Source organism: Zeus faber (genome assembly GCF_960531495.2).
Source record: "Zeus faber genome assembly, chromosome: 2".
NCBI lineage: Eukaryota > Metazoa > Chordata > Actinopteri > Zeiformes > Zeidae > Zeus > Zeus faber.
This window is the reverse complement of record NC_137189.1, coordinates 24,778,811-24,796,327: the sequence shown is the minus strand read 5'-3', so window position 1 is coordinate 24,796,327 and position 17,517 is coordinate 24,778,811. Positions and strand designations below refer to the sequence as shown.

Below are 17,517 nucleotides of genomic sequence, written 5' to 3'. Positions count from 1 at the left end.
ACTAGAATGCAAATCAGAATGAAAAGCAGAACAGCAATGCTTCTTCTATCACGTTTTGAGAAGTTTGGTGATCGTTTGGGTCCTTCCCTCAGCCAAGCCTCGCCTAGTGGTTGTAATACGTAACTACACTCTAGAGTCGATTTCATACTATTACTTCTAATGCTTTAAAATGATTACTGATGCTCTATGACGCAGCAATGACAGACAGATAGAGAAAGAAAGAGAAGCCGAAAAAGAAAGAAGCGAGAAGGAGGAAAGAAAGATGAATAAAAGTTGTTCCTATTAAACATTCAACATGCTTTGACAGTTCTTAAAAAAAAAAATAGAAAATGAATCAACAGAGATTTCCTCAAATTTTTCTTTGTTCAAACTGGCTCTCTGAAAGCAAAGGATGCCCCTGCCCTCGTCCAATGGGGCGGTGGTCCGCCGGGGCACCTGGGGTGGGGAGGCTGCAGTAGGGGGGCGGATCCGGGCGGGCAGGGGCGGGTGGAGTCTTTCATTTCGGAGAGCCAGAGCCAGGGAGTTCAGAGGGCGTGATCAGGGTTGTCTGCGGAGGTCAGTCCGTGGAGAGGGCCGAACAGAAGAGCCAGCCAGGGAACTCAGGATGTGGTCATGGACGATGGGTCATTCCACATGGCCGCCACGTCTCGGAACCTGGGGGTCAGGAGGCGGGGGGGTTTGGGTGGGATGGGGTGTTTAGGGTGACGGAAGGTACACAGCCAACGGATTGTTAAAGCAGTTGTAAGGGTGACAACAAAAGCAACTGGACACTCCAGGAATCCTTTGCATAGCAGAAATGTTCTAGACCTTCTTCCTGAAAGATGTAAGCCATCATTCTTTTGGGAGAAGTTGCAAACATTGGCCTTCCTCAACTTTTTCTCCTCTTTTGACCTCTCCCTATCTCAATCTCCTCCGACTCCCAGAAAAACCTCCTTGACCCTCTTCTGGTTTTAAGGCTTTTCTCTCCACAGACTGTTCTCCATGCTGTAACATAGGCCTCCACATTGCTGATACCCTCTAAACCCTCCTCTCCTCCCTCTCTGAAGCTTTTCAGCATCTGCTTGTACCAGGCCACACAAGGAGGATCTCTGTCCGGACCATACAGCAGACTCTAAATTCTGGTGTCCCTTAGGGCTCAATCTGAGGTCCTTTGCTGTTCTCCTTCTACACAAAATCGCTCACTCTGTGATCTCTGCACATGTTTTCTTTTCTCACTGCTATGCAGATGACACTCCACTTTAGCCCCCCCCCCCCCCCCAGACACTCAAACTGAAATATTTCTACATGTCTTAGTGTCCATGTGTGAAGCAACATGTGTGAGATGATGGTTAAAGCACCAAGACAACTAACCATCAGAAATATAGTTAAGTGTAAACAAAAGTCCTGTAGCTGAACATTATACATATCTCCTTTTCAGCTCTGACCTTGCGTTGATGAGGTACTGGGCGAGGCTGATGTTGGCGGGGGTCCCTGTGATGGTGATCTGGCGCTCTGACGACCCTTCCATAGCGTTAGCAATTTTGATCTGCGCCCCAGACATCTGACGGATCTCGTTGATTTTGGTTCCCTGGCGCCCGATTATGCAGCCTATTAGCTGGGAAAGAAAATGCCGTCTGGACTTAGGATGGCCAAATCACAAGAAAGATATTAGCTCTGTTTGGCTAGTTAACTCAATAGGAACTGACAATAACTATTTTTGGAATAATGTATTTTTATTCAAGGTAATTTGTATCATATTGGTTTTCAAATTGCCCAATGTCGGCCAAGTCATCCCTTTGTCCTGAGAACAATGAATCTCGTCTGCTCCCTGATATGCAAGTTAGCTCGTAAAATTACGTCCGTTCTACTCACATCATTGGGAATGGTGAGTTCATGAGTACTGGCCTGGTTACTGGCATCCAGACCTGCTGCTGAACACAGGAAGGAGAGCGAGAGCGAAAGCGAAAGCGAGAGCCAGAGAGAGAGAGAGAAGAGGGGGGGGGCGACATAAAATAGAGTTTGGCACACCGACGGATCGTCCAGTGGTGCAGGATTGCAGCTTTGGGACCGACAGCCGGTCCAAGAGCTTTAACATAGTTTGATTTGGCATCTTTTCAAGGTTTTCACCCCGACAAGAAAAAAAAAAAACCATGGAAATTGGAAAACGATGTGAAACGACAGAAAAACAAACCCAAAAAAACTCCAACCAACAAACAAACAAAAGGAAACCTCAACATCCACCAGAGCAGACCACCAGCAGGCCATGTGACTGGCGGTGCACAGCAGAGGAAAACCACAAGAAGAAGAAGAGAAATAAGAAGAAGGATAGAGAGAGAGAGATATAGAGAGAGAGAGAGAGAAGAGGGTGGAGGAAGAGAACGTGTCTGTCTCTACAGGTAAGAGTGAGGAACTGCGGCAGAGGTGTAGGTGGGTACGTACCGGGAAAGGCAGGGGTGGTCTGTCCGAGGGGGGTAAAGGGGGTTTGCTGCATAGCCAACTGGTGGAGCTTGCTCAACTGCTGAGGGGGGAGGAGGAGGTTGACAGCAGAGCTATGAGGTCATCGTTAAAACACACGCGCACGCACACACACACACACACACACAGGAAACGCTACCAGATGGACAGAATAAAGAGTGAGAGAGACAGTGGAGGTAAAGGACGATAAGACAGAGGGAGAGAGAGGAGAACGGACGAAGAGAACAGGACTTGGCCTGAGGACGAGGAGCTGGGTTTCTGCTCATGGACCTCTGGATGGCCAGAGCCTCCACCTGAAGCCTCCATTTGAAGGATACACCTAAGACCTCCATCTGACTCCTCCACCTGAAGCCTCCATCTGAAGGATACACCTAAGACCTCCACCTGAATCCTCCATCTGAGGCCTCCACCTGAAGGATCCTTCTTAAGCCTCCACCTGAAGCCTTCACGTGAAGCCTCCATCCAAAGCCCTTATCTGAAGACTCCATCTGAAGGCTCCTCCTGATGGATCCATCTTAAGCCTCCACCTGAAGCCTCCACCTGAAGTATCCATCCAAGGCCTCCACCTGAATCCTCCACCTGAAGTCTCCTCCTGAAGGATTCATCTCAAGCCTCCACTTGAAGCCTCCACCTGAAGCCTTCACCTGAAGCCTCCACCCGATACCTCCATACAAAGCCCTCACTTAAGGCCTTCACATGAAGCCTCCATCTAAAACCACCACCTGAATCCTCGACCTGATGCCTCCATCTGAATCCTCCTATACCTCTTGTTTCTGTTTCTATAGCTATGGTGTTAATCGATGGCAACGTTGAAGTGGGGATCTTGCCCCCTGGTGGATCATTTTTCCAGCTCCTTGATGCATGGTCTGGTTTTTGTATGACACCGTCACTGGGTGTACCTGGGACATCATGTGTAACTGGAGTACATTGAAGGTATTAGAGATATGGAATCCTGAAACCTTTATTGAGACTTTTTGTGTCGCTGCCAGTATAAAGCCATTGTTCAGCCGAAGCCCCCCACCCAGTTAATCTACTGATCCACTTCCTGCTCCAAGCCAAGCTCTACCAAGTTTGACGGCTAATGGAGGACATAGGGGGCCAAGATTCATTAAGAGTTAAAAGACTTTCAGGAATTTGCACGTCAGAAAAAAACAGCTTTATTAATATTAAAGGTTAATATTAATAGGAATGGATAGAGCGAGGTGGGGCGGACAGAACAAAGAGAGAGCGAGAGAGAGAGGGAGGAGTTAGCACTCACATCTGGGTGAGGGATGGCGTACTGTCCTTGGATGGTGTATGCCTGTAAGAGACAGAAACAACAGCTTTACACCTTCACCTCATCAAGGGACTTGAAGACACTGCTTGGTCTGAAATAACAACCATCTCTGAAATCATGGAAACTGTTTGAGAATAAAATCTGAACTCTTCCTAGACTATCTTCCTTCACGTTTCATCCACATTCAGGTCAAATTAATGTCATGCAAATTTATGATTTTCGGAAATGTATCAATTTCAATCCAAGATACTTTTTAAAATCTAGTAAATCAGCCTGTAACTGAGGAGCAAATAAACAGTCATTTTTACTCTAATCAATCAATCTAAATCAACTAACTAACTCACTCACTCAATCACTCAGTGATACACCTCAGACAGTAGGAAATGAGGAGGTGTGAGGATGTGTCTGTAGAAGCTGCAGCTACATTTAATTTCAACCCAAACCAGTGGGACGCGCACTGCGCTGAAAAGCCTACAGTGCGTTATGGGTGTTAATCCCAAATACTGTATTTCCTCAAATAGTGACTGGGGCTTTTATTTACCTTAAATGCAGAGGATACCAGGCCTTTATCAGAAAAAAGGCTTATATGAGAGACATGCTTTTATATGTAATTACCTCTGTTTAATAAATACATCATATCATATGTTGGTATGAATTTTAAATCAAACTTCTGTCTGTGTGCCATACTATGCAAACACATATATGGTAAAAAAGAGGGAGCTACCCTAAAGGTTGCACTTGTGGTGGTAGCCGACAAGGTAATTACAGTTTTCTGAGTTGAGCCTTGAATGCACCACTTCATGGTTGGAGCACTGAGAGTGGCAGTGCTGAGAGCGAGGCATTTGCCACAAGAAGCGATCTGCGATCTGCTACGCAGCAGTAGGAAATGGAGCAAATTAAGTACTATAACTAAATATTAAATCTACATTAAAAACACAATGTTTTTATTTGCTTTGTCTGGGAGCGAAGCTCCGCACCGGAACGGCGCCGCAGCTTCGCAGTTTTTCCCCTGGTCTTTATTTGAGGCAGACTTGTATTAGTTCAAGTAGACAACTTATTAGAGGCGCAGTTTTTATTTGACTACCGGTTTATATTTGAGGAAATACGGTAATCCATTTTCCACCAGTAGGAGGAAGTAAGAACGAGGAAATAAAGCTCACTTCCTCCAGCTGGCAGTAGAGGAAAAATCTGATCTGGTTCATAGAACGATGACCAAAAGGGAACTGCTTCACTGGAGACAAAATCTATCTATCTATCTATCTATCTATCTATCTATCTATCTATCTATCTATCTATCTATAGATCTATCTAGATATGATGTATATCATGGCTGTTGTGCTAATAAGAAACTACAGCTCTTTTTTTTTGGAAAATGTTCATAATATCATTTGTCTGTGATTTTCTCAAAGTTCTGTATGAAATACTCTCAGCTCACAATATAAAAAACAGTTATACTGTTGAAGATGTAGTGACACCAAACCGCCTCCGAAATGTGAACCATCCCAGTTAGTGTGGGAGTGGCCTGGAGGCGATGGGTGTGGGCTGGAGGTGGCGGGCGGTGCAGGGGGTGTTACAGGCTCCATGCTCGGCTGGGTGCTCATGGGGGTGTTTAGGATTGTTGTTGGGGTGTGGAGTGGATCAGGGGGTGGAGGTTGTGATGGTGGAGGTGGTGAGGGGACAGAGTCAGTGAGAAAAACCTGGTGCGACACTAACGGGCAGTGGCTGGTGCTGCAGCAGGAGGCTGAGGTTGGCCGTGGACGCCCCCAGCGGGTCGGCCCTCACCTGGCCGCCTGAAAAGATGACCGGGGTGGAGGCGGGCTTGGGGCGGTACGGGATGGTGGCACCCTTAGGTGGGGACTGGGGGGGTGGGGGAGCGGGTGAGGGAGGGGTGAGGGTGGGGGTGAAGGGGAAGAGAAACAAGGTAGATGTGAGAGGTGGACACAAGTGTTACAGCAGAAGGAGAGAATAAGAAGAGGAAGAGGTAAACATTACCATGTGAGAAAATTCTGAGATTATTTAAACTGAATTCTCAGATTGAAATCGGAATTCTCATATTTGAGTTATAATTCGCAGAATACAAATTTTAATTCTGAGATTAAAGTCCAAATTCCCAGATCAAAAGCCATAATTCAAACACACAGACAAAGAAAAACACAGATTTCCTTCTGAATTATGACTTAATTCTCAGAGCTCAACTAATTGTTTTCACATGGCAATATTTATTTGAATGTGGCCCTAATCCTCTACCGTAAAGAAAGACAGAAAGAAAGAAAAATAACGAGAGAGAGAAAGAGAGAGAGAGATGTGCCTGAAATAATACTTAAAGAAGGTAACGGGTGAGAGAACGATAGAAACGGGTCCAGAAGGAGAGCAAGGGGGCGTGGCCTGAGGAGAAAATTGTGAAACGTATCGAGAAGTACTTGTTGCCGTGCGCATGCACGTGCACGTCGGAAACACGTGCACGTCATTCACCTTGAAGGTCGACTGGACGACGGCCGCTCAAAATATCTATCAGAAGTTTTTGAAAGGTATAGATTACCAATCAAATCAGAAAAATCGATCTGTTTCAATAGTACGCTTTTATTGTGAAAATTTGAAGGAATTTGGAGGCAGCGATAATTGTAAATTAGTAATTGTTACTCCAGCTAGTGGCGCCATCTGGTGACACTAAAAACTACACTAGAAAGTACAATGTAAGACTTTCCAGTTTAACATTAATAACAGGAAATAGTTAATTATTATGTTAAATTATAGTAATTACAGTAAATACTTTATTCATATGTAGTAGAATAGTCCACCACATTTCTGTGACTATTTTTTTCAGTGGAAGCTCTCAAACTAGATGTACTACTTATAAAACTAGTCTTACTAGTTATAAAACTAGAAATACCAGTTATAAAAACTAGTCATACTAGTTATAAAACTAGACAGACTAATTATAAAACTAGACATACAAGTCACCGTCTAGTCTAGTGATAAAATCGTTCTCAGTGTATTACTCTACTTAGTAGTGTAGTGAAATAAGCAGGACAATGTGCAGCCAGATGGTCATCATCCCAAAATAACCTCCTTCAGAGACACAATCAGTGATATCCCCTGGTCACTCTGTCGGGGGTTATTTCGAGATAATAACCAGCTGGCTGGATGATATCCCTTGCATAACTAAAACATTTTTGCCCCTCCCTGTCCCTACCTCCAGCATCACAACGCAGATCTGCTTCACACACTGGATGATGGCCTCTGGAGCCCCGGAGATGGTCACCGCTCGCTCCGTGGAGTTGGGCAACATGTCGCCGGCCACCTGTACCTGAGCTCCAGTGGACTGGACAACGGAGAGAAACAGGAAGGGGATTTAGAGAGGCACAAGAAACTGGAAATTAGAGACTACCTGTAGAAACAGGAAGTTAGAGGATAGAAACAGTGAGTAGAAGACTAGAAACAAGAAACGAGGGACTACAGATGGGAAGTGAGAGGGTAGAAACAGGAAGGAAGGAAGGGACTAGAAACGGGAAGTGCAGTGACTGGAAATGGGAAGTAAGACACCAGAGACAGGAAGTAAGAGACAAGAAACAGGAAGTAAGGCACTAGAAAAAGGAAGAAAGAGGCTGGAAACAGAAAGTAAACGACTAGAAACAGGAAGTTAGAAACTAAAACATGAAGTAAGAGACTAGAAATTGGAAGTAGGCGACCAGAAACAGGAAGTTAGAGACTAGAAACAGGAAGTAAAAGGGTAGAAACAGGAAGTAAATGACAAGAAACAGGGAGTAAGAGGATAGAAACACGACATAGGAGACCATAAACAGGAAGTAGTACCTCTCTCATCTCCTTGATCTTGGACCCTCCCTTCCCGATCAGGGAGCCACACTGGCTGGCAGGAACCACCAGTCTGAGGGTGACGGGAGGTTTACTGGTGGCGGGGGAGTTACTCATGGAGTTTATTATATCCTGTGAGAAATTATTGGTGATCAATACACTCAGATATAAAGAAATTCCCTTTGATTGTCATAAAATATTCTAGTTTCAATATTAAAACATAATCAGAATATAAATATCTCTTCACCACTGTTATCACGGATAACTAAATCACAATATTCAGCACTGTGGTAGAACGTTATAGCTTAGTCCCAGTTTAATCGCAGTCTAATCCCAGTTGAGTCAAAATTTAGCATCAATTCAGCACATGTTTAATCCCAGTTTAGTCTTGGCTGAATCCCATTCTAATCCAAGTTTAGTCCCAGTTTATTCCCAGTCTAATCCCAGTTCAGTCCCAGTTTAGCCCCAGTTCAGCACCAGTTTAGACCCAGTTTAGTCCCAGTTTGAAGGCACCTCTTCAAATTTGTATGCGATCATGGCGAAGGCCTTAAAGATGGCGTCCGTGGGGCCGGTGATGGTGACAATCCTCTCAGGGCAGTTCCCCTCCGAGATATTGATGCGGGCGCCGCTCTGGAAACAGGGAATGACACAAACAGGTTACATTCACATTGAATATTTAATATTTATAAATGTAACGTCTTGACTCTAACTCACTTCTTCACGCATCTTCTTCACCGTTTCTCCTTTCTGAGAAGTTAGAAACAGAAGGAAATGTTTCGGTCCAGTCCTGCATCACTGTGTAATGTCTCTAATCTGAGGTGGAACGGTCCAAGTCCAGGAAAGTAAAAGCCCTGCTCCAGGCTTTTCCTCCATCATGCACTGACCATTCAAGATTCAAGATTCGAGAGATGTTCTTTTCACATGCATAATTGTACAAGTACAACAGCAGTGAAATGACATTGCAGCGACTCTGACAACTGTGCAAATTTCAAAAGTTATAGCAGCATATCAATTAAATAAAAAAGTAAAGAAACAGAATATCAATATAATAATAATAATAATAATGTAAAGCTATTTATCGGGGAAAATAATGGGAAAACACAGAATCTATATGTATATAATGAAAATAAGGAACATAGAATCAAAAAATCAAAAATTAGCCAGTAAATCCACACAGTTGACTCTAAATCCTGGAACCTGGATTTTCCACCTGTGTGTGTGTGTGTGTGTGTGTGTGTGTGTGTGTGTGTGTGTGTGTGTGTGTGTGTGTGTGTGTGTGTGTGTGTGTGTGTGTGTGTGTGTGTGTGTGTGTGTGTGTGTGTGTGTTTAAAAGTTTGATCGAGTGTTTTTGCGTTAGATACCTTTCCGATGATGCTTCCGACCTCCTGCAGAAAACACACACACACACACACACACACAGCGTTAGGTACAGACTCTAACTTCACTTCTCTGCATCTGTGGTTTTTACTCTGTGATTGCAACATTAGTACCTCTAAAAGGTAACAGTCAATCTTAATGTGTCATTTCAATCAGTTTTTAGTCTGAACTCTGGATTTTAAAAACTTTGCCCATGAGGCAGCGTATATTTAATAAACCTTTCTTCACTTTCTTAACTTCTTTACCTTTCATTAGTATTATTAGTTATTATCGTCATTCCCATAGGCTTCATTACACATTGCTTCTTTTTATTTTTTATTCTTTTTTGTTTAATATTTAATCTAAACTGTATATTTCTTGAGTGTTCTTGACCTTTTCTTTTTCGTTTTCTTTTCATAATTTTTGTTCATGACACTCATGACTTTCTTGTTTCCTTTCAAAATTGTATTTCCTCTATTGTATTATTTATATTGATATGAATATTTATGATCTTTATTATTTTTATCAATTAAATATTATTAATATGTGTCGCACTCTTTTTACCTTTCCATGCATGAGCAGCCGGATGGTGAGTGTGACGTTGAGCCCGCCCTCTGATTGGACCTTAATGGGTTCCATGTCGGGATTGGACGAGAAGGGCAGGGGGCGTGGTCACTGGGCGCAAGGAGGAGGAGGAGGAGTTCGTGGATCAAGTCAGCCAATCAGTGGTCAGCAGCCTGCGGGAGGACACGCCCACCACGGCGAGGTCAGAGGTTACGCGGGCCGAGCTTCCGCGTTGGTGAGTTTTTATTATTCAGACCAGAAGCTTCGTTTTATTCCTTAATCTGAGATAAATGTGAAGATTGAACCTTCACTCAAAGTAAGGGGGCCGTGAGAAATGTAGTGGAGTAAAAAGTGTGAATATTTGAAGTGTTATAGAATGATATTTATTGATATTTGAAATGTAACTTAGTTAAAAGTATTGATGTTTTAAATATAATGGTGTAAAAAGTATACGTATTTGAAATTGAAGAGAGTAAAAAGTATAAAAAAACGACATTTATTTGTTTAAAAATATAGTGTAGTAAGGGTCCAAAGTCTCCTAAACGGAAACATACGGATACTTGAACCGTAAAAATAAATAACCGTAAGTACAGTAACGAAGTACTTTCTTCTCGTTAAATCTCACACTGAGCAGTTCTGTTGTGTCAGTTCCAACAGCCGCCACTCGATGGTGCTACAGCGCATTTTACCTCTGCTCAGCTGATTCTCAGCGGCAGATCACTGAGATCAGAAATCAGTGATTGGTCCAGATAACCAGTGCTTTGGATTTAGTTTTTTCCATTTATATTTCACATTGAAGATAAATTATTGTTGAGTGTAAATTAATTCCATCTTATCTCATCTTATCTCATCTTATCTAATCTTCTCCCATCTTCCCAGAGTTTTTCTAAAAGCATGTGAAATGAGACGTGATCTATATTTCTAATTCCTATATTTCTAATTTGGCGGAGGAGCGTCAGGTGCTCTCTGCTCTTCGGAGGTTTAATTTTAACACGTGCGCTCCAGGCGACGTGCACGTGGGAGCAGTATGTACAGCCGTTGCCGTGACGACACCATCCAAACCTCACTCTAAACAGTAGATAGTACTGATGGGGAGATAGACAGGTAGATCAATAGACGGTTGTAAGGTAGGTAGACAGACAGGTAGATAGTAGGTAGATTGCTGGTCCTGGTGGAGCATACTGGTGTTTTTAACCTAAAGCTGAAGTGTTCCGTCTGTGGGAACCGATCAGAGTGAATGATCACTATCTTCGGCAGTTTCCCTTTAAGTCTAAACTAAAGCTAGAAAGAAGGAAGGAAGTCAGGTTAAAAAAAAAAAAGTACTGTAAAACACCTTGTCTCGTTGATGCTTTCTCCAAGGTTTCCAGGTAAATGTCCTTCCTTCCACATCACTGAGAGATGAAAGCGCTTCATTGAAATCAATCGTTTTAAAATGTACAATACAAACAACTTTATTTATCCCACTCTGGGCAATTTGTTTGGAGCAGCTCGTAGTACACAAAAACACAGTAACATACAAACAAACAAACTTGATAAACGCCATAAAAAAATCAGATTAAACATTCACCAACAATGACAATGGTAAAAAAAACAACAAAAAAACCCCTACAAAACATTTAGTAGTCAAATTGCAGAGGGAATGAACGATTTTGGACAGCAGTTAGTTTTGTGAACAGGTAAAACATAACGATGCCCTGATGGCAACAGAGAAAATTCACTTGCAAAACCATGTCCAAAAGAAGCCATAATACTTGCTGCTTTCTGGAGGATTTGTTGGTTGCCAAAATAATTCAGGCCTCTACGATCTTAGAACGGATTTTAACATTGCTGTTCAGGCTGTTGCTTTCGTTTACTATGAGGCCAGCAGATGAAAGAAAAACCCAGGAGACTCTCAATAAAAGGCACAGGATGACAGGGCCGAAAGAAAAGGAATTTGGTTCACGGAGAAGGAGAATTCTCTGTTGCCCCCGCTTCACAACACCGCTTCATATTACTGAGTCATCTCATGAAAGGAGTGTCTTTTGGGTCCAAGCTTATAAAACACAATAAACTATTAATTTAAAGTTCACTATGAACATACTATTTGAGAACATTTGATTTTAGGTGAATAATATTGGGTTTTTTTCTTTAACTTTTTCAAAAGACAACTGTTTATTTCCATGTCTGCATGCAGGAAGTTGCATCCAAAACCAATTAACTGTTGCTTTAAGTGACATCACAAAGAGGAAGTGGTTTAATTTAAGCCTTCAGAGGAGCTCAATTCAAAAGATGGTAAATTATTAATGGCTTTAATTTATATAGCGCATTTCAAGGGACTCCAGATTGCTTTACACACACACACACACACACACACACACACACACACACACACACACACACTCTGAGTCTTCTGACAGTGACATACATACCAGTGTCCTCTCATGATTCGGAGGATCCACCCCAACACATCGACATTAACCCTCACATACATGTCTTTAGATGGTGGGAGGAAATCAGAGCACCCGGCGGAAACACCACAAAGAAAGGACCTGGGACTTGAACCTTCTTGATGTGAGGCAACAGTGCTAACCAACTGAGCTTGCAGATTATTGCTGATAATGTAATGTTTTATTATGTTTGATGGGGTCTGTCAAGCATAACCTATCCACCTCGTCACTGACAATAGAGAAAACAGTATTTAGCTTATAGCTTTTATTGCTAATTTTAATAATCATAATAAATTATTGTAATCACAATATTGACTAAGATAATCGTGATTATCCTTTTAGCCATTACCATGCAGCCCTACATCAGAATAATAACCTCCGTTAGTTGCGGCGTAGGAAACCCACCCACAGCCACAAACACCACCTGATCATCAAATTACACTGTAACCAGGCTGGAACAAATGAAATTCTCACAAAACACAACGGAACAGAGAGCCAAAGCACACTTGTCCATTGAACTTTAACGAAGGGCCGACTACCCTGGACCCTGCGTATGACTTCCTGTAGCTATATTTAAATAAGTAATTGTGATATCTATTAAAGAAAACATGTTATTGACTGTTATTTAATGGCAGCTAACTAGTGCTGTGTTTGGAACGGGCTGCATTGGAGAGGTGGGCAAATAGTTAGTAGGATCGATACCAAAAAAGGATCAGTTTCTCTCAATATATTTCCTGACTTGGGCTTGCTTGGTGCCTGTCACTGTGTGGTGAACAGGAGATCCTTTCCCCTCGCACGTTATGTGAACGGCCACGCTCAACACCGGCAGAAAAGTAATCATTGAAAGTGATCCCGTGCATGTCCACGGTCACCATTTCTCCAAACAAAACCATAATAACAGTTTGTTTTTGGGTGATTGGCCTCTAGTATTACTTGGTATCAGATCAAAACCAAATTTTGCCGCATGGCCTACCCCTACTTTACTGTTTGGAACGGGTTGCACTGCGGAAGTAAGTGACTCGGTCGCAGAGCCCTGAAACCCTGCCCCACTACTGTCTTAATTGTTTATTCAAAGTTTATTAATATTACATGTGTCACCTGTCCAAATTGCACCAAATTCGATACTGCATGTCCTTGGGTCCCCAGCGATACAGCCACCAAGTGTGAGGTAGATCGGATGAACGGTTGTTGAGATAATCGAAGGACATGCATACAGACAGACAGACAGACAGGCATACAGACAGTGATTCCTTCCATTATAAGTAAGGAATTCCTTTATGGTCAAGGAATTTAACCCTGAGTATATTTTGGGTGTGGCGACCATTTTGGGACTAAATGTTCCGCCCCCTCACATTCTCCCCTGTCACAAGTAATGCATGTATAATGAATGATAACAATAAGGCTTTTGTGCCTAGGGTGGGAAAATATGTTTCCTGGGAAGTTTAACGTGTATATTAAACAATAAAATTATTGAAAAATATATTCTTTAATATTAATAATTCTGAAAATGGGAAGGCCAAATGGCACCCCTCTCATGGAATGACTCAGATTACATTTGGTTTGAAGGCTCCTCCATTAAACCTACACAGTCAGAGATCTTGCTTGGAATGGAATAAATGTACAAATGTCCCTGAAACGGTACAAACTAGTAACAGTACAAGGTTACTGTCCATTCAAATTTGAAAATGTTTAATCGTTTAAATAATAAGGGGATATTTATGGACATTATGTTGTGTGCCGTCTGGAGCCTCTCCATTCATTGTGTGTTGGAGATGAATCGAGGTCACGCAGTGCATGCTGGGATTACCAGCAATCCAACACTGATCCAGATTTAAATTTATGCAAATGAGGGCGTGGATCGCGTCTCAACGCCCAGAAGCAGAAAGTGGAAACAACAACAACACACACATCTGCAGAACTAGCCTGCACGAGCCTAGCATAGCATGTAGCCTAGCATTTATTCAACTTCTCAACCCACTGGTGTTTACTAATTCGGTCCGTGGCTCCAGAACTCATCCTCTAATCCCCGTGGTGGTGGCGGACCAAACCACGGGCGGAGCGCTGAGGGCGGAGTGCTGAGGCTGGGTTTTTCGGTTGGCCAGGGAGCGGCTGGAGATCAGGACGGGGATTCTGCACCAGCTGTCTGTCCAATCCCCCAGAGGAGATTACATGAACAGCTTTAATCTGGGTTTAGGACTGAGCCAGCGGTGCAGGTCAGCACCATGGGACGGAGCAAAAACAAAACCTCAAAGGCTAACTCCAGCTAACGGCTACCCCCCACCCCGCTGCTTCCAAAAAAACAGTGGTGATGGTTTTAATTGGCGCTAATTGATGCTACATATCCGACTAGCCGTGCGTCTGCTCTGGAGATGGATCGTCCAGTTTGACGTTACAGACTAAGGTTCAGGATTCACATGCTAAACAGGACATCTTCTAATGAAGGAGAGACACTGAATCACATCCAACATTTAATGAAAGCTTCCATGGTGACGTTTGGATGTAGGTCAGAGAGCATTGCATTGTGGGTGAACCAGGTCAGCGCTTAGACGGCATCGGGCTCGAACGTCCTGCAGCGGTACACAACGACGTCGAGTGCCGTGAATCACGCCCCCTGCAGCAAACAGGCGGTATGACACACAGTGCAGGCTGAACGCAAACTTTTAACAAAACCGCTTGGACCAAACCGCTCTGCACAACGAACCGTTCTCCGAATCCAGACCAAATCAGATGGATGGTGGGGGGGGGAGAGACAGAGAGAGAGAGAAAAAGGGAGGGAGGGAGATGGAGGGTTTTTCATGACATCTGACGGTGAAAGTGGGTCAGAGCCTCCTATTGAAATTAATCACGCTTTACGCTTGGCTGGACACCGCAGCGCACAAAATGGCTACCCTCTTCCACCCCACCCCACCCTTCCCCCATCTACCCCCCAACCCCTCTCTCCTTCCTTCCCGCCTTCCTTCCTTCCTACACCTGCTCACTTTAACCAAGGGTCTCTCGCCGTCCCTTCTCTCGCTCCCTCTCTCTCTTCATCCCTCATTCTTCCCCCTTTCGGGGCCCGGTAACAAAGAGAGAGCGTGGCCGCTGTGCTCTCTCATTGGTCTGTTGTGAACAACAGAGCGACGGTGGAAGAAAGGATGTGTTATAAAAAGAGGATGATGGAGGGAGGACAAATGGTGTCCAGAGGGCTGATGGAGGAATGGAAGGGTCAAGACTTTTGGTTTGAAAATACAAATGTTTGCGCTCAGTCCCAGCAGCTCACAGGGTTTATTCCACTTAATACAGTGTTTTATCTTCATTTTAACTTTAAACCTCAACACACTGTAATGATTATAATTAGATAATTAAAATAGTTATGATTTGGTTATTACGTGCTATTACTGCTTATTACATGTTATTAATGTTTATTACGTGTTCTTACAGCATATTACCATATATTGCATGTTATTACATGGTATTAATGTTTATCTTTACATGCTATTACTGCTTATTACGTGTTATTACTGCTTATCACACGCTATTACTGCGTATTACATGTTATTGCTGCTTTTTTCTTGTTATTACTGTTAATTATGTGTTATTACTCCTTATTAATTGTTATTGATGTTTATTACTGCTTATTATGTCTTATTACTACGTATTACCATGAATATCATGTGATTACATGTTATGAATGTTTATTATTATTACATGCTATTACTGCACTTTACTGCTTCGTACATATTAATAATGTTTACTACATGTTATAATGTTATTACATGGTTACTATTACTTCTACATATACGTTTATCATGTTTAATCATTTAGTTTAGGCGGCAGCTTTTTCCGAAAATTCATCCAACCAAACTGATCATATCTGGAGACGGAATGTGGGCTAATCAATGCTGCCAAATGGAACAGTGTTGTTTTCTCTCCCTCTCGATCTCACCCTTTTCTCCCCTACCCCGCCGTCTCTTTCTCTCTCTCTCCCCCCTCAACCCCCTCTCCCTCTCTCATCCTCCCCCCTTTCTCTCACTCTCCCTCTCTCACCCCCCCAACTCCATCTCTATCTCACCCCCCTCTCGCCCCCCCCACTCTCTTTCGATCTCTTTCTCTCCCTCTCTCACCCCCCATCTCTCACCCTCCCTCTCACATCCCGCCCCCTCTCTCTTTCGCTCTCTCTAAAACATAGTCTGTTTCTCTGCAGACATTGAGTCATGACTCCTTCATCCTCGTTGTTCTTTTTATTATTTTTATTCTTTCTTCTCTTTCTTTTCTCCATGCTGGGGTGGAAAAAGATGAAAAGAAAATGTGATGCCATGGAGGGAGGGCCCGGTGATATAATCTAATCTGGGCCGGAGCATCATCGGTTCTTCCTAATCTGATGAAAAGCTCAAACACAGATTTATCCTCTGTCCGTCTCGTTACGTAAAGAAAAGATTTTAACTTTAGTTTGAGTTCCACACAAAGATGTTTCGCTTTTTTTTTTATAATAACTTCGTGGATTCTAGTTGAACAGGAATGATTTGCACTTTAATTCGACATTCGTCTTGAAAATGGTTAATAACAATAATAATAATAACTACAGTAACTCAATAATGTATTATTATTATTGATGATCATAATATTATGATATAATCATATTTTAGCTCAGAGGAGAAGACAGATTAAAGTGTAAAGTAATCTGTTTTTATTCTGTTCAGGATGTTCATTTGTCATTCTCTGTTTTACTTTATTTCCTCAAATTAAATGAAGTCAGTTTGGTGTTGGTGTCTGACCTCCGACCTTTAACAATTTTATTCAGCAAATATAATTATTAGAAAAATTATCAGCTCAATTTACATTGAAATAATCATATTGTTGTTTTTCCCTCTTTTTTAAAAGGGCAGATTTTATGATAAATGTGAATATGTATAAATGGGAAAATGAGAAATGGGTTAAATTTTGAAATAAAACGCATTCATGCTGTGTATTGTAATTTTCTTGTGCTTCATCCTGCCTTTCACTTCTAGTGGTGGCGGGTTCCGCCACCAAGTGTGGAAATGGCATAGAGGAGCATCATGCATTGGAAGGTCCCAGATAAATAAATATGGCATAAATACCAAATATGAAGATTATTATAAGAAATGAAAAACAATCTTACAGATTACCACTTTAAATACATACATACATACATACTGTACATTTTGTGAGAAGGAAAAAACAAATGAGTGCAAAGATTGTTTTTGCATAAAATGAATGAATGCCATGGCATCAAGACACCCTCCCTCAGTGTTTTCCTGAACCTAACTTGTCTACACACTGTTTGGGTTTTAATCTTAATCTCCACTTTCTGAGAGATTCAAACCCAAAACTGAAAGATCCAGAATCATGTGCTGTGCTGTGGGAAATCGAACCTTCAACCCATTTGCGCCATGAGAGGGCAGAACCTGTTCTCTGGTGTTGACTTGTCATCACACAGTCATCTGACAAATGCAAAACGTTGAACAAATCGGAGCAGAGAACCACCACAAACTTAAAGGAAGGAAACCACCGTTCACAGCTCGGTTACCTAACCAGACTTTGTCCATGAAACTTGGGAAACTTTGATGAAGACGCTGAAGAGGACGAGGGGAGGGAACCAGAGGGACAACAGCTCTTTTTAAATGATCA

The 17,517-nt window shown here is 42.5% G+C and overlaps 1 protein-coding gene across 2 annotated transcripts; it reads right to left on the bottom strand.

Moving 5' to 3' along the window:
• Positions 1–599: 599 nt before the first annotated feature.
• Positions 600–9,538, bottom strand: LOC307227409 (poly(rC)-binding protein 3-like; the record flags this gene model as incomplete). 2 transcript variants are annotated; one of them, XM_079996713.1, is made up of 12 exons in its annotated part: positions 600–654; positions 1,425–1,594; positions 1,852–1,904; positions 2,419–2,494; positions 3,713–3,754; positions 5,444–5,587; positions 6,924–7,052; positions 7,544–7,675; positions 8,057–8,173; positions 8,258–8,290; positions 8,905–8,928; positions 9,464–9,538. In XM_079996713.1, the coding sequence occupies 12 exons, from the start codon at positions 9,536–9,538 to the stop codon at positions 600–602; spliced, it is 1,050 nt and encodes a 349-aa protein (XP_079852839.1). The 2 variants fall into 2 exon arrangements, with proteins under 2 accessions (XP_079852839.1, XP_079852840.1); XM_079996714.1 differs by having other exon boundaries at positions 2,419–2,497; positions 5,513–5,587.
• Positions 9,539–17,517: the final 7,979 nt, after the last annotated feature.